Below are 20,169 nucleotides of genomic sequence, written 5' to 3' on the forward strand. Positions count from 1 at the left end.
TCTTGAGAGTCCCCCTTTTGAAATAAATATAAATCAGAATAGTATATAAGTATCAAATTTATTCTCAAATACACAAACAAAGGTGACAATATGAAATCAAAAAATGTGACACTGTCAATGTCATTCTTTTGAAATGTTGACTCTTCATTTAGCACCTTATGGTTCGGTTATACATGATCTATATAGTCACTCATACAAAAATGAAATGGTTGAATAATGTGAGTCAGTAACATACAATATGCACGGGGAGCTGGGGCATTTGGATCACAGTCACTTAAGATATACATTGTATGCAATCCTAAAGTACCGCTGTCAGTATCTTCTCTCCCTCACCCTAGTACCTTTAACCCTCCGCAGTCCCATACAGAATAACATGGTACTCTTCACAATAACAGTCATTTGACGACTAGGCCTAGACAGTGATTACTAAACACAAGTTCGCCCGACATTTTTGGACCTATTTTCTTTCACATTAGAACTCACTATTCTGTATTGTTGCATTTACATGGGAGTAGTAGATATATACAAAGAAGTTCATTGTAAAACGATGCTGGAACACTAAATCTTCCAAAGTTATTTTGTGTACCCTTAAGAGTGAAAGTGTCTCATAAAAATGTGAAGAGTAAGGCACTCGATATACTCCTGTGTTGCCAGCAAATCTAGCGAATTGATACAAGTACGTACTTTCATGATGATGTCCATTTCAAAATAATAGTGAGTGTGCTGTGATGCCAGCAAATCTGACAAATTGATCCAAACATGTACTTTCAGGATCATATCCTTTTACAAGTACACAGTCAGTGTACTTGGCACCCTCTAGTGTTAAACTGTGGTCAGTGTGCTTCCTGGTTTGGCAGCTCTGAGATCAGACTATGGCACTGATTTAGGATCTGATTCCTCTCCTTAAAAATTACACTTAACAGTTTTGGGGGGACTGCAAATCAGAGTCCTGATCAGCTCTTATAGGCTTTCTACTCCAAATTAGCCAAATACTGTATTGATACTTCATTGAAAGACCACTGTCGTTCCCCTGACCTAGTCTGCTGTTACAACTCACTCAAGTAAAAAACACACACTGCCCAACAGAAAGAAGTGCAAGAGCCACAAATAAACCAATACACAGTATGACTGCGGACATGAGGCTGAGCACCAACTTTTAGTTTGCTTACAAGTTACAGACATCAGAAAGCGGGTAGTGTGTTTCTGGTCTTAGGTTTGAACAGGTGATTGTGTATTCTATAGTTACTTCAAAAAGGGGAAACAACTAGACTTTGTGTACAAATGAGGCAAGACACATTAACTGTGTTAAGAAATACTTTGATGTTTTCTTATTTTCTCTCTCAATGTTAAACCCTGTTCTCACCAAATTTGTAACAAGCGCCCTCAATCCAATAGGCCCCTTGTGAGCTCAAAAGCTACCACCAGATACTCATCAAAACAAGTGGAAATCGCACACTAGCTTCACATGAATGGTCACTCACACCAAGACAGACAAAACAAAAACTTCCAGCCCATTTTCCCTCCGACTACATGACATCCACGAAGAACTCGCTGGGGTTGCCCATGGCCAGATGGAAAGACTGGCGCGAGGCAGTCAGCTCTGGGGGTACGGAGCCGAGGTCACGGGTGGGCGGGGCTCCGGGAGGGCCTCCTGGGGTGGAGGAGGGGGGCGGGGGTAGGGCCGGGTGCATGGGGGCTGCGGTCAGCTGCTGGGAGTGGGGAAGAGCGTGAGCGGGTCCCATGGCCGGGTGCGGGTGCTGGGGTACCATCATCACCATCATGGGGTTGTAGGGCAGCGGGATGCCCGGCGGGTAGGGCGACATGTGGGGCGGCTGGGGCAGGCGGTGGTGATGCGAGCGCTGGGAGGAGGCGTGGCTGTGCTCGCTGGGAGTGGCCGAGCCATGGCCGCGCCTCAGGCTGCTGCGGGTGGAGTATTCCGATTCGCTGCCGCTGCCAGAGCGAGAGTCAGCCCCTCCCCCTTCTCCGCCGCCACCGCCGGAGGGGGATTTCTCTCCTCCCCCCACGGTGCTGCCAGGACCTTTACTGTTGCGGCGCCCCTCACTTCTTGTCGACCCGCTGCTTCGGCTCCCTGGGGGCAGAAACACACAGTTGTAAGACTGGATCTAAACAGGTTTGATCAGAGCAGTTGAGTTGGCTTTGATGTCTAAAACTTGTACCTTGCTCAGTCAAAGAAACAAGAAAAAATCTCAAAGCAGATCTAAAAATGACTGTCTAGGCTTTAGCGCCACAGGTGGGTGTCTAAACTGATCTAATCACTGTCCATGCTCACCTTCGCTGTGCTGGCTGCCGGTGCTGCCGGGGGCGTAGCTGTAGCTGGTGAGCTCGTGGTAGGGAGGTGGCTGGCTGGAATAGGGATGTGTAGGGTAGGGCTGGTAGGGGAAGGTGTGCATCAGAGGCCACGGGGACGCCCCAGGGAGGGGCAGGGGGGCCAGGGTGTCCTGGTCCGAGGCCCCACTGGAGCCGTCGTTGTCGTTCAGGGACAGGTTGGCCATGTCTGGGTGAGAGAGAGAGAGAGAGAGAAAGAGAGGGAAGGAGATGAACACAGGAGGGAGAGAAAGACAAAGTTAGAACAGAGAATAGGCTAAGTTAAGGCTAATGTGCAGTTCACCTCTGTTGAGGAGGAAATGGAAAAGTACCTATACTAAGCAACATTCCTATATGCTTACTTAATATGTAACCTTTGACCCATATTTACACATTAAGTGCCTAAAACTCAAAAATACTGACTGCTTCACCATTATAAGATTAAACTCTAAAGTAACATCTTGTGTGTTTCTCACTGAACTGTGAGCCTGGAATGTGCAAATGCCCAAATCTCATAGATAACATTGGCAAAATATGAACTTGTTTTCTTCTAGAGGAAGGTGGTCACCTCTTATTACGCATCTCAAGTGCTAGAACTATAATTATCATTGGTTGTTCAGTCTTGTTCATATGACCTTATACTTTTCGACCAACAGCTTTATTATATTCTATCTGTATTAACATAATCATGAATATTCAACACTATAAAACTCTGTGTAATCAACCAGATTTTGAGTTAATTGGCTCCCAACCTGCAGATTGAATAAACGTATCAAACTGAGTTTTCTTCCACACCTCAACAAGCTGAACAAATAATACTGCTTCTGTAGATAGAATCTACACACTTTTTGATACAGATATATGTACACAAAATGTACTTGTCTTAAATCTAGAGCATCAGATGACACCATTACATACAGTGACAATAAAGATTTTGTTCCTTGAAATAGCCTCCCTAGACACGCATACATTTACGTCTCACAAGCTTTTGTACAAAACCAGGAAAGTCAGAATGTAGGAATGTCGGAATGTAAGACAGCCAAGAAAAGTGCCAAAGGCAGACTGTCACTGTCATGAGGATCGAACTCACGATATTTTGATCAGGTAATAATCTCTCTAACCAAGCTTCCTGCTGTACAGTTTGTTGACCTTAAGGCTTGCTTTGCTTGTTGGAAAACTGCTTTCCAGTGATCAGATGTTTGTGGTGGCAGGGGAAGTCTAGTGGTTATAGAAACCTTTCCATAACTTAAACGTCACAGGTTTGACCCGTGCAACAGCCAATGTGTTGGAAATGTGATTATGCATGACACTCATCCAGATTGCTGCAAGTCTGCCTATGATGTAAATGTTTTTGGTTTTTTTTACTCACAGTTCTCACAGTCGCTGAAGTCTCCGAAGATGTAGTAGCACTGTTCGGAGAAGGTGATCTTGTTGACGGTGTGTCGGATGAAGCCGGCCTTCAGCAGGTTGCTGGCGTACTTCCTGGCCTCGCGGCGGTCCTGGAATCCCTCGATGTGATGGTACAGCCACTCCACCACATCTGAGCCTGGAGGGGGATGCAGAGACAACTTAGAATACAAACATGTACGGGTATATGTGTACACACATACAAAATACAAATAGCCAAGAGCGTCTTCCAAGAGCAAATGCAACAATGTTCCACATACAGATAAACAACAATGTGTGGTAGGCAGGGCTTAACTCCAGGGCCCAGGACAGTGGAGGGATTACAGTTAAAAAATGTGTATAAATTATACTGTGACTTTATTTCCAACTATACTGGAGCCTGTATTGAACATCCGCTAGGGGAATTTAAGGAGTGTCATAAATTTTGAGTAGCCTACTTTTCCATTGTGCAGTATCTTGTTTTTTCAGAGTCTGTCTTATGTAACAGAGTGGACATAAAAAAATGCAAAACGTTTTTTCCACTTCCAATATTGTGCAAATTACATCATTTTAAAGTAGTACACAGCTACAGAAGGTTGCACAGAATCAGATTATATAACGCAGGTTAATGTATATAGCTACAGTATGTGCTGTAACCTATAAATATACCTTTTGACAGCATAATACATACAAATTATGTTTACAGTTCCATCTTAACAGTAGGTAAATCAGTGAAAAGTACTGGCTAGTAGTAAACTCCTTGCCATTTACATTCTTACCACTTTGGAATGCCTAATGACCAGTAAGCTGCTGGATTTACAGTATGTTATGAATGGAATCCAAGTTGCATAAGAAGCCAAAATTTTAATTCAAAAGTACAAAATGGACAGACGTAGTGTACACAATTACTCCATGTGATTCACTTGCAGGTGATTTCAATTTAACAGACAACATCTTCAGTCAAAACTGGCACTCACATTTGTACTTTCCCCCACAAGTCACACGGTTTTAATTCTGGTAACATAATGCCTGCCCTGTAAAGCCCTGCGCGGCACACAGTAGTTCATGAAACTGAAGCGCTTTTATTTCCAAGTCTCCACTTTTTAAGTCTTACCGAGGAAAGCGTTGGGGATGGTGATCTTCAGCCACATGCGATCCCTGACTTCCAGGCCCGACTCCGGTGAGGCCATGGCCTTGGCAACTGACGCCATGTCAGAGTGCAGTGACAGGTTGAAGTCATCAAAACCTGGAGGGAGCGAGAGAGAAAGGAATAGCACATTAGGAAAGTTGAAGAGGGAGAGGCAGTGAGGTGAAAAGTTAAAGAAATGTAAGAATGATGAGGAGATGAGAGAAGAAGTGGGTGAAAAACAAAGAGGGAAGAGATGGAAGAAGATCAAAGAAAGGAAGGAGGTAGACATCATTTATCATCAAGTGAAATAAAAGCAGCGACAAGAGCAGAAAGACAGATGTGAAAGGCGAGTCTTGCGCCAAGGTCGCAAGGAGAGACGGATAGGACTAGACTATAATGGGAAGGAGATACTTTCAAATATTGAATGGCATTCAGGCTTTGAATGCTGACAGATAGACAAAGAAACTAGGGAAGGTTCACAAATGGAAGATTGATGTAGTTTTGTGAGAGGACTGTATGGATACAAAACAGAGAGTTGAAAATAAAGAGAGACTGAGGAAGAGAGAAGACTGAGGTGGATCACAGCACACAGAAAGCGAGAGAGAGATTAGGGAGGCGTAGGGATGGAAGAAGCACTCACGTTCGGTCTCGGTGACGGAGGAGGAGGAGGTGATGGTGCTGAGGGAGGAGCTGCCTGGGTAGGGAGGGTAGGCCCCAGTCAGAGCCACAGAGTGGCTGACCCACGCTGCTGGGTCAATGGGTCGAATCGGCTCATCTACACAGCCAGTTCAGGAGAAAAACAATTACAGACCATGACATTGGTGCCAAAAATGACAAATGAATAAACAGAATAGCTGTATTGTCTGAGGCAAGTAGCAAAAGTGGTTTTGAGGCAGTCCGCTACTTACTGCGAGGCAGAGTGAAGTAGCCCTGAGGAGAAGGGTCCCAGCACTTGGCCACCGTGAGGATGATGGGCCTGACCGACACAAGATTAGAATCATCATAATCATCGTTGACCACAAACAAAGCTCTGTGTACAGACGCAAATGCAAATTCTGGGGTGTGATAATATCCAAAGTGCTAAGTCAGAGGCCATCCACTCACCCTGGCTTGTGTACAATCTCCCTCAGTACCCGTACCGCATCGTCGTTGCTCATATTCTCAAAGTTGATGTCGTTCACCTTGGTGGGTGAAAGCATAAAAAAACAAAGATTTGAGTTCAGACTGACAGGCTATAGCAGTGAGTTAATGCTTTGAGGTTCAGAGGAGATAAGCCATCTAGATCTGTGTTTTCTTTACATTTAGTGGCAGTGGACCCCCACAGCTGGAAAAATGTAAATACAGTGAAAATTCAACAGCTCAGCCCACCCAAAAAGTATCAATTACAACTGCACAACTGACCCTATATCATGATATAAATATCTAAATAAGAGCCCTTCTTAAGCTAGAAAACATACTGTAACTTTTCCCGGAATGGGCCTAGGAGGGTCTCTGAACCAAAAATGCTCCGCCAGCGCTTCTACAGGAAACAGTGATCTAGATAGTAATGTGAAAGAAACTTTCAAACATGGGTGGTCTTCCATTCCATTTAGGATCAAGCAGTTTGCCCTCCTCACCTGCAGCAGCATGTCCCCAGGCTCTATGCGTCCGTCTGCGGCCACGGCTCCTCCCTTCATAATGGAGCCGATGTAGATGCCTCCATCCCCCCTCTCGTTGCTCTGGCCCACAATGCTGATGCCCAGGAAGTTGTACTTCTCTGTGTTGGTGGGAGATGAGGGATAGTGTTGAAGCTACACACATTTGTCTAAAAACAAAAACTTTCCAATGGGTGCAATGAATTTCAGTGCAGTATAATGCCTGACTGTGAGTCTAGGGGACTGAACCCACTGGAATCGACCCAAGTATTGATTTCCAAATTATAAACGTTTGGCAATGTGATATCTCATGATTTCATTTTCTGGGAGACACTCCCATTCATGGGAGAGGAGATTTTCTGCTCTTTTTGTGTTCCTCAGCACATCCCAGACAGACTGACACTCAAAGAAAAGAAACCCATTAGGAGTGTACTGACCCATGTTGAGCGTGACGGTGATGATGTTGAGGGACATTGTGGAGTCTGTCACACTGCTGAAGGACGAAGCCTGGAGTTGAACAACAGGAAAAATTACCATATGGGATACACTTACAAACACACTGACATAACTCTAAGCTATTTACAGGAGCCACGATTCTTTCTCAGAGCTAATTACTTAAAGACGAGATGAAATGAAAAATGCCTTTTTAACCCTTTTAGATCACATCCCCGGTCATACTGTGCACCTATTTAACAATATATGCCAAAAAAAATACCAAAAATCAATTTCATTGTATTCTTATATCAAAATTCAATCATGTTTTCTTCCTGTAAAACAAAATATGCCATGTGCTTACGTAAGCATGCCCGTAACTAATTTCAACCAATAATATCATGACATCCACCCATCAATCAATCTTCAACTTTTAGCACACAGAGCTAAGAGGCTAAGATTCATTAGTTAGCTAGCTAGCAACAGCATGGTACTTCGGTGTGTCTTCGGGTGTTATGACACACCCACTTTTCAACGTTCAAATCAAATTCCTCCCAACGTTATGTCCCGCCTGTCTTTCCTGTTTCACTCGGAAATACGTCACGATACGGAAGTTAGATACTCTCGAAATGCCGTTTCATCTCGACTTTAAGTGGCCCCTCACTCTAACCTGAGGATTTGGCCATTTTAAATGGATAATTCAGTCAAGAACAGCAGAGAGCCAGCAGAGTGCTCAAGCACACAAACACGAAAGATGGAAACATGCAAATTAAATGGGGTTGCATCAAAAACAACATGAGAAAATGTAAACCACTCTTCCTTTGCGATACAAAAATATAACTCAACAGTTAGTGTTAGAGGGGCCTGTACTTACCCTCTCCAGACGCGGGGGGCGCTGTTTCCTGCGTCGGCGGTGGCGTTTGAGAAGCCTGGAGGCTGTGCTCTGCTCTGTTGAGCTGCTGAACCTACAAGTTCAAGGGTCAACAAAGGGTGAAAGGTCAGGAGAGAAACCTGTAGACTTAAACTTTTAATAGGCTTGCCTCAGTACCTTTCTTTTCGCTTCACTCTGTGTGTTTGGAGCCCACAAAGATTAGCTAAAGGGGAGCCTAATTAGGGATACTTTAGCGGAGATATTTTTTAGCCAATTTGTATAATCTTTTAACGACAAAACTGGCCAAAACAAAAGCAGCACTGACTTCTGTACAAATGTGAAAACAAAATATAGTATATAATAATAAATAAACTAATTATTATTATATAAGTAACTGAGGTGCTATATGAATACATGGATAGCAAACAAATTTTTGCCAAAAGAAGCAATGCAAATAAGAGAAAACTAAACTCCTAGAAAGTGAAGTGAAACTTACTTATCACAAGTCAGTACAACGCAAACATAGTAAGAACTTTCAGCAAGTTTTAATCTTTTGCATTTTTCATGTTGCATTTCGCCCCTGTGGGATGCATGTAACTCTAAGGGACTGAATTGATTAGTAGACCTGCTCCTCTTTCTCAAAAACAGACTGTCTTCCTCCTTTGAACCCCTCTTTCCTCCATTCATCCCTCTCTCACCTGCTCATGGTGTCGTCGTCCTCAGAGTCGCAGAAGCTGGTGGTGTCCAGCTCGCTGCTCATCACTGTAGTGGAACTCTCGTAGCCCGCTAGGTGGCGCTCCAGGCGACTCTGGCCATTCATACGCGGACCTGGGACACCAGACGATGAGTCAGAGAGACAGAGGGAGGGTATTCATGTTTGCTCATGTCAATGTTTGCCTTTTCCAGCAAGCTTGTTCTATAGAAGACAAGCATTCTGCAGAAAGTTGTTCACTTCTCTTCATTCCTTGATTATATCACCAGCTATTCATTGCTTGGAAGTTGGGAGCATGCCAAATCTTGATGGCACACCATCCTACATGAGAACATGGGACGTTAGCAGAGCATTTCCACAGACACTGCAATCTGTTGATTCTCACCGTGTTGCTCCATGCCCTCTCTGTGCCGGGGCCTCTCCCTCCTGAAGGAGACTACAGACTCTGTTTCAGTCTGGTCATCCAAGGTCTCCACACTGCCTGCAGCATTGGGACTGTAAAAGAATATTTTAAAGATTTAAGGAACAAAATTATTTTACTGCACTCATATCAAGTTATAGTGGATGTTCTAACTGAAATTAAATGTTTCAATAACGCCAATATTCAACAATTATTAACTATGGAAAATAAAATTGTATTATATGATTATACATAATTAATTCTGAACCTGTGGTAGCTGTACAAATTACATTTTCCCCACCAACCACAGAAGCTAGTGAATCCAGAGTTCTAAACAGGTTTAGAATAGAACAGGCTGACTGAATATTATTTTGCCATTTGTCAACTCAAGAGAATGCTAAGAGAATGCTTTTGGCTTGCTGTCAAGTCCTTTTTGTACAAGATGAATTTTGCATTGGCATACGCCTTTATTGGACTTCCTTCAGAGTGCAATCATGCTCACTTTTTATGATTTTAGTTTTGTTACAGACACTGTGACTCCAGTTACACTTGTCACTTCAATGCAATTCTTGACATCAGATATTAGGATCGGGGCAAAAATGCCCTCAAAAATTAGGAGTACCCTTTTTGCATTCCACCCCAAAATGTATTTGTAGAGTTGTCAAGTATTCATGGGACAATGCGACTCCTGTCCCCAATGGGCAATTGTGGGCAATTTGTGACTGAGGGATTGATTCAAGTGTCTTTTGGGGCGAGAAAAATCGGAAAACAACCAAGCCCACAGCTTTAACCAGTAAAAAATGTTGGCACCAAGCAGCCAGCAATAGAAGAAAATGCCGACCCCACACAAACCGCTCGAGTCAACAAAAAGTACAACAATGAAAATTGTAAAAAACCCAACAATTGAGGGTTGGTAGATGGACTGGTTGGGGACAGACAGAGGAGAGAACAGCCTCATCCTCTTCTGCAAGAACTGCCGGCAGTTTCCAGCAGTAGGAGAGAAATGTGGGACATGTGGTATATTCAGATTTAAAATAAAACAAATCTTAATAGTACAAATTGAGTGTTTATATGCCTTTATGCAATGCAAATGCATTATTTCAAAGTTCAATAAAACTGCCCTGAAAAGGGCCAAAATGCCCCTAAAACTCAGATCAAGAGGCAAATAATGCTGTCTGAAAAAAAAAAAAAAATTTCTCACCCTGGTCCAGACTATGTCAAATTCTGACAACAATGCAAACCTCACCATCTTCTACCTGAAAGACCTGACTTGTACGTGTCCAAATCTGTCACTTAATGCCTCCTGACAGGATCAAATAACAAAGGCCCCATTAATCTGTCAAGTATAACCAGGGTTTAATGGAAGTTACCACAAAGGGGATCACCCCACTTCCTATAGGGACAGGAAACGTATGACCCACTCATGCAAATCCATCGCGCTGGGCCTCGGGCCAAATCGCCTACATCACTTACAAAAATAAACAACAAATATCAAATTCAAATACCTCACATCTCCCTTATGGGCCCAGACTGATCCATGACGCAACATGCACATGTCTACCCATCTGATTGAAAACAGTACCCGACACCATAGGAACGGTATGGCATCCTTACATTTCGACAGCACAATGTGTTGGAAGCTGTTCCCAGAGCCTGCCGTGTTAATAACAGTGGGCGGCCCAGGCTAAGATCGGGTTCATATGTGCTGTTGTATTCTTGCTAATGGTCGGGAACATGATACTGGGAGAGAATGAGATATTTGATAGAGATACAGTAGATCTACAGTATTATGACTATGGGAGAGGTGCGGGTGTGTGTTTACTCATGCGTGTGTGTGTGTGTGTTGTGCTTTAAAGTGATGGTAAAATGTGCAGGTTGGAGTGCAGAGGAGTATGAACGGTTTGAGCAACATTGCTGCATCCTCACCTCTTGAGGCAGACATAAATGATTCAAGTGTGTGTATGTGTGTGTGTTGCTCACTGGAAGGATGGTGGTCTGGAGTCTCCAATGCCCCCTGTCCTCTCGGCGGGTGGGGGTGGCAGGGGCGGTGGAGGGGGCGAGGGCTGGGCACACACTTCCACAGGGGGAACCACTGCCACCGGAGGCTCCGCTGCTGGAGCGTCTGAAGATACCAACTGACGAGGAGGAGGGAGGGAGAGGCAGAGAGAGAAATAAAGAATCCCGGGTAAAAACAAAGAGAGCAGAGAGAGAAAGGATGAGAAAGGAGAGCATTGCAAGGGAGGTCGAGAAGGAGAAGAGAGGAACAGGAAAGGGAGTGAGAAGGAAGGAAAGTTTTAGGAGAGTGATGGCGTGGAATGTAGAGAAATTGGCACAAGGAAAAAGAGAAAGAAGCGGTGGTACAAATTGGAGTTGAGAGAGGGCAGAGAGAGAGAGGGTGAGAAAAGGAGAGCAATGAAAGGAGGAGGAGGAAGGGAGTGGGGGTTGAGAGAGGAAAAAGGGGTAAGATGTCAATTATTTTGACACGCAAACATCGTACTCTTTTCAGGCTGACGTCTCAAGGGCATTTTGAAATGCTATCCTACACTTAACCTGTCTCTCTTCATTATACAACAAAAGTGCACAAACGTACACACACACACACACACACATACACATAAGGCAGTACACCTCAACAATTAGGTTGAATGCCGCAAGGCATCCAATTACCTGAACCATGCAAACACACACAGTCAGGGAAAGAGATGTAGTTAAGAGCAGTCTACCAAAAATATGGGCCAAAAAAAAGTTGTGATTTGCCTATTCTATTAACTACATAAATGAAGGAATTTCCCAAAATCCACCCATTGGCATTTCAATTGCAAATTAGTACAGAGAACTTGGAAATGCCTGCACATGCATATGCACATTTCATATTTCAATTACAATTAGGCCTGTAAGTTCTGTGCATCTCAGTTCAGATAAATAAAGCTTCTATTACGCTGCATTGCCTGTTAAAATAAATTCAACCCAGCAGAGTCTATTGGCCTGCACAGGCTAACGTTCACACTCTATTGAGTCACTCCCCACCCTTTCGTCCCCACTAAAGGCTGTGTGAGTATGAAACACTCGTCTTCTGGGATCCCTCCATCCGTCTTGGAGTGCAGATCACATATCAGTCCCTCTGGTCTCCTCGCTTTGTTCCCCCTCTTTTAATCCTTTCCCTCGTTCTTATGCACTTAACAGATGCTTCAGCCCCAAACCTGCTTATCTGGGCCAAGTCCCAATGTTTTGTCTCCATTCAAATGTAACCTGTAGGGTGGAGTGCGACTGGGCCTTTTTGCTCAAGGGAAAGTTTGAGGATGTATCTGGCAAGTCACTGTACTGAATCTAGCTGGCCAGCTAGTGTATTAATGAACACAATGCAGTTTTATCCACAGTGACAAACCTTTGCCTTCCCCTGCTTTGTTCAGCAAACTGGCGGCCCTATTGGCTCTACATGTTCCACCGGCCGGAGTATCACTGTAATGTGCATATTTGTTAGATCATGTAATGTGTCTGGGAACTTTTGACACCAATATGGTGCCTAGTACAATTCTGACTTACCGCAATGTTCTTCCACCTTAACACGTCATTTAGTCTAGTAATGAGTCTTAAATCTTACTTTTTCTTAAATCAAGTGAAATAAATATGGCAATGGGGTGAAATTATTTTATGTTTCCAATGCAGTTTCATACAGTATGTTTCAGGAATTTTCCAGATAATTACAACATCTTGAATCAAGACAGATCACTCCACTAGTATCAAGTTAATCACTTGATTCAGTAGTTGATTTGTATTTGAATCAAAACAAATAAAAAAAGATTTAATGAATGTTAAGATGAACATTTTTTAGACTGTAGCTAAACTTTATATATAGCTATATATAGCTATAGTGACTCGGTCTGTGGCTGTAGTTCCAAGGATATTTCACCCATAGATATTTTGCCCTTTTCCTACTGCTCCAACCTGACTTGCCTTTTAAATCAGGTTCAGGTTTCACACTCTTTCCAGGAAATCATTTCCAAGATATTTTTGACCAAACTGCGCAAGAATACAATGGATCTGAAAAGTCTGCAATGTTGCAACATGAGACACAATTATAAAACTTTAGTTACCGAAATCTCAAATTAAGTTACTTTATTTTATGGCTGCTGATTAGACAAGATCATTAGTCTGAAGGAGGTCTGGGGGAATGCAGAGGAAAGTGGTTTCCGAAAAACAGCCTCTAGCTGATAATTTTGGCTGACTTTTGAGATAAAGGCCAGGTCTCTAAATTTCCTGGGAAACCTTGGTGGTAAGTTATTTACAGTCAGTCATTTACCGATTTAAAGTAATGGTAGCCAATAACCCCCCACCCCGAAATGTATTAAAAACATCCCGTTTGTTATGTCTTACCCATGACACTACTCTGCCGTTGAAACATGGCAGCTTGGCACTCTCATCGGAAATCTCTTCCTTCACCACCCTGAAAAAGAAAGAGAGAGACAGAGTAAACAACTAGGGTTTATTACTGACGTGAATCAGCACAGCATATATTGGGGGTAAAGAGTAAACACCCCTAAACTTGCTTCCTCCTGTAAGTTAAGAGACGCTGTGCAAGTGGAATTTCTTCTGCTAAAGCCATGAACTAAAACACACACATTCATGCCGTTTTTGTGCCTCTTCCGCAAATTACTCCGCATCATCACCAAAACATGCATGCACACACAATCCGCTTAACAATAACCACCTTTCAGTAACCACCACTACTAGGCCTAGCCTCCACATGGCCAAAGCTCTTTCAAGACAGCACATCCGTCTGGCTGTTCGTTCCTGCTCCATCCTCTTCCTCCCATGTTTGTCAGAAAGACAAACATTCAGCTATGGCCGTGTAATTCCTCCCCAGCAGCCTGCCACTATGTTATTACAGTAGTTTACTGGGACAGGGGCTGGGCACAAGTGCTACAAAGAGGGACACTCGGCTGCTCCAACTCCTTAAGAGGTTTTTTTCAGCTTCGTTTGCCACCGTGCCTCCTCCTTATGTGCGCGAGAGTCGGTCAGGCTCCACTGGGGTTTCGTAAGCAGCTGTTGAGAGCTGGTTTTGTGGGTGAGTGTTAGCATACGGCCAGATTGTTGTGGGCACTGGGGAGGAATTGTTGCGGGAAGTCTAGCCTTCTGTGTGTTGTGTGTGTGTGTGTGTGGCTACTGAATGTTAGTTAACAAACTGTCTTTCCTCCAGCCGATCTAATTCACTTTTTCCCCTCACACTCTACAAGGAATTGCACCCAGGAAGCAGACAAACAGATGCAACATTCTGCCCCTGAGAGAGTAATTGTCTTCATACCTTAGCCCTCCAAACAAACAAGTGACCACAGTCAGAGCCATTTCACACACACTCTAAAATGCCTCGAATAACGCACAAACAGCCTCCAAATATGCTGCGTCCTGTTGGAATTCTAAAACCTGAATTTTTTTACCCCCACTTCTCTCTTCTTCCTCCCCTCCCCTCAGTACCGTTAATCCCCTCAGACCCCAAACACCCACCCACACAGCATCTCTTTTCTGGCCATTCACTAATCTCGCCAATACAATTCCCTGATCCCCCCCCTGCTAACACATGCACACAGCAGAATATCCAATACCTCTAAGCATACACCACCCCACTCTGTCTCTCCCTCTTTCTCCCTGTTGATTCTGCCCCAGACACCCAGCAAATGGCCTCCGTCCAGCCCCAGGTTCCCCACACCAGTCCTGGCCTGGCCTGCTCTGCTCCCTGGATCTCCCCCCGCCACACACACAGCTCTGGTCGACAGCTGGCCTCATACTGGAGCAAATGAAAACACACTCTATTACACACTCCTGGGCCGGAGGGGGGAAAAATGTCCCGGCTTTGATTGGACAGCTGACTCAGAGCTATGTTTGAAATTTTTCATCTGAACTCAGTCGGAGATATTCAGATGAGAGAGTGCGATGCCAGGCTGTGCAAAGTTATGTTGAGAACTGGGAATCTTTCTGCCGTATTCTCTTTGAGAGCGGCTTGCCCATCGTCTCGAGAGTTTCACGTGGGTGGTTCTTTTGAGATCTGATATTTTTGCATCTGAAAAAACACTAACATTGTGTGCTCATTTACCAGTAAACGGGGACTAATGTAACCATCCCTGAAATAGGAAAGCTGGCTTGGAAACTACATTGTTGAATTTGGTGAGGCTAGTCAAATTAGATTATCTGACACAGAGCATTTCATAGTGTCAAAAGAAGGGCACAACAGATATCACTGCAGCCATAACACTTGCAGATATTGGCTTTTCAGTTATCGGGTACATTTTTTCCACAGATAACCCATTAATTGTAGCATAAAAATAATTCTGCACCATCACTGCAAATACACAAAAAAATTCATTTCATTTAACTTTGAAAGGGCACCGTTCTACTAAATAAACCTCAGTAGATCTATGTATGTTTGTTTAAGAAGACTGTAGGCATTCCTTATGTCTAGTAACAGGTATTTCCCACTAGGAGCCATCTGAATTATTGTTACTTATGTCTTACAGCAGCCCTAATCCACGATTTGAATAAAGTTTTGAGGGATAGGCCTAGTTTCCAAAGCCACTACCAGACTTGGACTTTCTTGAAGTTGTGAGAAAGACTATCTTTCTCACAACAAGTCAATTATTTTGGATATTGTTGATTTTACTACCCAAATTATCCACATCAGAAGCAAATCTCCTGAGCCCTTGTCAAAAGTCAACCATTTCGTCTTGGCGTTGGAGCTGATATTGCTGCTACCTTGGCATAGCCTCGATGGTGCCATCCAAAGAGGAAAGAGGAAAATATAGCCCAGGCTTAATACTCATCCAGGACTACAATGCATTTAACAGAAGCCCTAAGGGTCTCGCTGGGTGAATTAACCACAAACATGCATTCCATTCCAGGAAAATGCACTACAAGCAGCGGCCACCAGAAAAAAAGATTAATTGATAGAGGAGACAGCTCTTTCAAACTGGAGGAGTCTGGTATGGGAGAAAGGAGAGGGAGGAAGCAGGGGAATGAAAGGGTGGCTGGCAGGCCAAAGTGTTAAAGGGAGACAAAACCCTGGCTTCTCTCCCGAAAGAAAGAAAAGCCGAGGATTTCACAAGATGATGGAGTGAGGGAGGGAGGGATGAGGATTAGGGAAAAGAAAGGCACCCGGGAGAGGGAATGCCTCCTATTGTAATGATTCTGTTTTCGTAGAAATGCCCAAGCCTACATGTCCTTAACATTTATACGTAGATACCACTTGGATATTCATCACCCGTTATTATTCCAATAATAGTTTCTGATTGACGATGCGCCGGGTGAATGGCGAGCTGATTGGATGGCTTCATTCAAGTTTATTCTCCCTTCCTCCCCCCGTTGACAAATATGCGACAGCCGTTCACAAGATTGCATGACTTTTTGACACGCACACACGCATGGATTTCATGAAACTTTTTTTTTTTTTTTGTACCTGGCCCTTTGTTAGTGTTACAACTTCAGCGCCTCAACGCAGCAAATAATGACAAAAATATTTTTCCCAACTTCCATAAGTTTTTTTCACAGCACCATCGTGCAGCTCTTTAAACTGTTACTAGCTGTTCACAACAAATTCACTTAAATCACTCAAGTTTTGCATGCAAGACCGCAGCTCTTCTCGCGTAAAATCACTGCCACTCACCCGAAGTCCTGGTCCATAGACTTGAAGAAGAATTTGTAGTTTGGCTTGTTCAAGACCTGTTTAAAATCCAACAAAGTAATATTTTCGGCAGGAATGGGTATCTTCACCAGATACGGCGTCTCTTCTTCGTCGATATGATATATTATTTTGGTTTCCGCCATCCCGACTGTTGGTTTTTCCAAGCTGTTCCACAAAAAAAGCTATGAGGCGAGGTAACGTTAACTTAGCTTGTTGGGTAGTTAGCAGTTAAGCTAGGTGGCTAACGAGACGGGAGAGGTGAAACGATGGCCACTGAGTTTTCACTCCGAGCCAGGACACGCAAAACGTTAAAAGCCTGCTGAAAAGCTTGTTCCAACTTCAGAAAATAAAAAACTCGCATTCCCCTTTTACTTTGGGGCGAAAAACGACGCACACGCTACATTCACACGATCAACTACCAACAACTTTTCCCCCAACAAAAACATACAGGGGAGGGGGTCTAAAAACTTTTCACCACTTTGCGAGCCAACGCGGCGTATGACGTAGTGACGTAGCCCCCCCTTACGTACTCTCCTAGGATGGCCCCCTCACCTTTTTATTAATACTGAAAAAAACAAGTGTATAAAGTACATGTAGGTTATATATATATATGCGTGAATTACCAATAGAGCATGCAGACAGAGCATGTCTTGTAGACACATTTGTAATTAAATTATAAATTTCTAATTTCTCAAATTCTCATAGAAATTTGTTTACTATCTCAGCTGTCTTCAATAGTTCTACAGAACTATTGGCCCCCCGCGCCAGTGGGATAATCCAGGCATGCATGATGGACAATTCAACATGAACAAGTACAAAGAAAAATCACCACAGTAATTAGGAACAAACAGAAATTAGGTAGAACATAACCCTCTGGATCACATTTTTGTATCACATTCAACCCTTCCCATCCAAAACTATCTAGAGTTAATAGCTTTAGTTAGGCTAGATAGTAGGTTAGTTGTTAAAACTGCACAGCATCAGGTTATCTTAACTGGGGGAAATCATCTTTGACACAGCACAAGGTCAAAGATGGTGAAATCTGTAGATATAGGTACAGATGGACACACATGGACAGACAGTCACACACACACACACACACTCACAGTTGTCAAGTTGTCATTTCTTAAAGCCATTCTGGTGAGGCTTTGCAATTAAGTTTTCTTTACCACATGCAGATGAAAATTACTTTGTCTTTAAGGGAGGGAAATGATTCTACAAATAACCAAACAAACAAACACACACACACACACACACACGCACACACACACACGCACACACACACACACACACACACACACACACACACACACATACTATTTTTACCTTTGCAAATTCTTTGGAATTTTCTAACTATAGGCTACACACCTGAAACAAAACAGTGTACGTGTGTCATACACAAAGAAAGCTTTATTCAGTTCCTAGAGGAAATTCCCTTATTGGCAGAACAGTCTCTCCAGATAAACTGTAATAACATTGTTAAGTAGGACAGGCGAGATACAGAGAACTATAAGAAACAACACAGCTCTGAATTACATGCTTATGAAACCTTACAGAAGAACCTGCATGGTTTGTTTTTAACTCTTTAATTTACACTTCAGATAATTCAGGTCTCAGTTCAGGTCATCCATTTCTGACTTTACCACTAGAGGGAACTCTTCATCAGTCTATAACTGAAAAAGCAACAAACATACAGTAGATGATAGAGGGTTAGTATGAACAGTGATATTGTAATAAATGAATTTTAAAAAAGGTGGGTAAAAGTTGAGGTCATGTCAGCGATCACCACAAAGTGAACCAACCATTGTAATCAAAAATATATTAATAATATTAATTCAATAACATGAATTCATGTTTTATTTTCTCTTAAAATACCATTTCCATGATTCAGCCTGATGCCGCTTACTAAAGGGTATATCATGATTTTAGATCAAGAAGTATATCTGCTTTGAAAAAAGGAGGTAAATGCTGTTTCCCATATAAAATGATGGTGATCCTTGAGTTTAAAAACAACACAACCCAAATGCACACCAACAACAACTGATGAAAAAATACCAAAATAGCCTATGTTAGATGCAAAACTGATGGAAACCTGTGATTATTATGATTCTCTTCAAATAGTAGCAGTTATCGTTTACAAATTACAGAACTGATAATTGATCAAATTTCCATGAAGTTATGAGGTATGAGGTATTAGATATAGGCATTTTGGAATACATACACATCCCTCTGCCTTTCTTTCCTTTGCAAGGAAACATCAAGAAAAGCAGGGGATGAAAAGTGTATTTGTATTTTATATTTATATTGGGACTGATATGGAGAGCCTCCCCTTGCTCTGCCCCCCTCATCTGTTGAAGAGAGTGGGCCCAAACACCACCCCGATCACGCAGGTGATCACAAACAGCACCCAGAAGATGAGCGCCAGCAGCTGCACGCAGAGGAGCGTCTTCTTGTGCTGCTGCATCACCTCCACCTCTCCCACCAGGCCCGGCGCGGTGCCGCGCGGCCTGTCCGGGTGCATCTGCTGCACCCGGAGGCTGACGGTGGGCAGGATGATGAAGCGGGTGTCCCGGCTGTCCGCCTCCAGGGAGAGCACGACTCTCTGGGTGACGGTGGCCAGGCGGGCCGCCACCGTCACCGGCAGGCGGAAGGCCACGGGGGGCAGCCTGGCCAGGATGACGGAGTTGCAGGGCAGGGAGAGGGCGTCCCCGGTCTCCAGCGGGGTGAGGTGGCGGCAGAGCGGGCAGGGGATGGCCGGCGGGCTGCGGGGGTCCGGGGGCTCGCAGGGGCAGAGCTGGATCCTCTGGAGGCACTCGGTGCAGAAGACGTGGAGGCACTCCAGCATCCGGGGGCATTTGTTGTACTGGTTGTACTCCTGGTAGCAGATGGGACATTCCACCTCCATGGGCTCCCCAGGGGGTCCAGGGCTGGGGCTGGGTCCCGTAGCAGCTGGCTCCCCCTGGTGGGGTGCTGAGGGGGGCGCAGGGTCCCCGGTCATGGTGGGGAGGAGCGGGGAGACAGACGTTGTTGTGGGAGTTTAGGGATGGACGATTTAGCAGTGCTTTTCAGGCACAGAGGATGGTGTGTAATCTGTAAAGAGAAAACATCTTCAAGATCATCTGCTTTTAACTAAACTATACTCTGAACTACATATGCGTGTAAAGAGTAGCAGAAATAAAGAGGACTCCAGACGCTTAGCTGGAGTTTAAAAAGCCAGGATCTGCTCCCTTGAGGATGCTGCTGTGTTTCTTCTCAGTTTTATGAAGAGATTCCACAGACCATGACTCATAGCATTCATCCATTTAACCACTCAGCCATCCAGCGTCTAAGCATGCCCCCCGCCCCACCACCACCACCCCACCCCCGACCGATGTAGTGGGGGTGTGTGTAGTGTGTGCTAGCCTCCAAGACACACACTCAGCACGTCCAGGAAGTTAGGGTATCAAAACAAAGCTTGAGAGGAGCTGTGACAGGAAGTAATTACTCAGTTTCATGGTACTTTCTGCGTGCGTGTGTGTGTGTGTGTGTGTGTGTGTGTGTGTGTGTGTGTGTGTGTGTGCATCCCCACTTTTCTCCACTCTGATTTGTTTTATTTCAAGTATTTCTCACTA

General features: G+C 43.9%; 2 protein-coding genes across 2 annotated transcripts; both read right to left on the minus strand.

Moving 5' to 3' along the window:
* Positions 1 to 59: 59 nt before the first annotated feature.
* Positions 60 to 17,000, minus strand: dvl2 (dishevelled segment polarity protein 2). The gene is made up of 15 exons (XM_071909479.2): positions 16,541 to 17,000; positions 13,264 to 13,333; positions 10,870 to 11,024; positions 8,875 to 8,984; positions 8,476 to 8,605; positions 7,781 to 7,871; positions 6,912 to 6,981; positions 6,457 to 6,596; positions 5,945 to 6,021; positions 5,749 to 5,816; positions 5,481 to 5,615; positions 4,826 to 4,957; positions 3,695 to 3,871; positions 2,291 to 2,515; positions 60 to 2,089 (listed from the first exon to the last, which is right to left on the minus strand). Exons 1-15 carry the CDS (start codon positions 16,699 to 16,701, stop codon positions 1,527 to 1,529), a joined length of 2,304 nt encoding a protein of 767 aa, XP_071765580.1. The 5' UTR covers positions 16,702 to 17,000; the 3' UTR covers positions 60 to 1,526.
* A 1,902-nt stretch (positions 17,001 to 18,902) lies between these two features.
* LOC139919680 (uncharacterized) lies at positions 18,903 to 19,556 on the minus strand. Its single transcript, XM_071909477.2, has one exon. It carries the CDS (start codon positions 19,554 to 19,556, stop codon positions 18,903 to 18,905), a length of 654 nt encoding a protein of 217 aa, XP_071765578.2.
* Positions 19,557 to 20,169: the final 613 nt, after the last annotated feature.

The sequence above is a fragment of the Centroberyx gerrardi genome, chromosome 23 (assembly GCF_048128805.1).
Source record: "Centroberyx gerrardi isolate f3 chromosome 23, fCenGer3.hap1.cur.20231027, whole genome shotgun sequence".
Classification (NCBI taxonomy): domain Eukaryota; kingdom Metazoa; phylum Chordata; class Actinopteri; order Beryciformes; family Berycidae; genus Centroberyx; species Centroberyx gerrardi.

Excerpts from the sequence above, each read along its gene's own strand:
- LOC139919680 (XM_071909477.2), bottom strand. The coding sequence starts at position 19,556 with ATGACCGGGGACCCTGCGCCCCCCTCAGCACCCCACCAGGGGGAGCCA.
- dvl2 (XM_071909479.2), bottom strand. The coding sequence starts at position 16,701 with ATGGCGGAAACCAAAATAATATATCATATCGACGAAGAAGAGACGCCG. Across the intron at positions 7,872-8,475 it reads GACGACGACACCATGAGCAG|GTTCAGCAGCTCAACAGAGC; the intron begins GTGAGAGAGGGA and ends TTGAACTTGTAG. Across the intron at positions 3,872-4,825 it reads CATCCCCAACGCTTTCCTCG|GCTCAGATGTGGTGGAGTGG; the intron begins GTAAGACTTAAA and ends ATCCCCCTCCAG.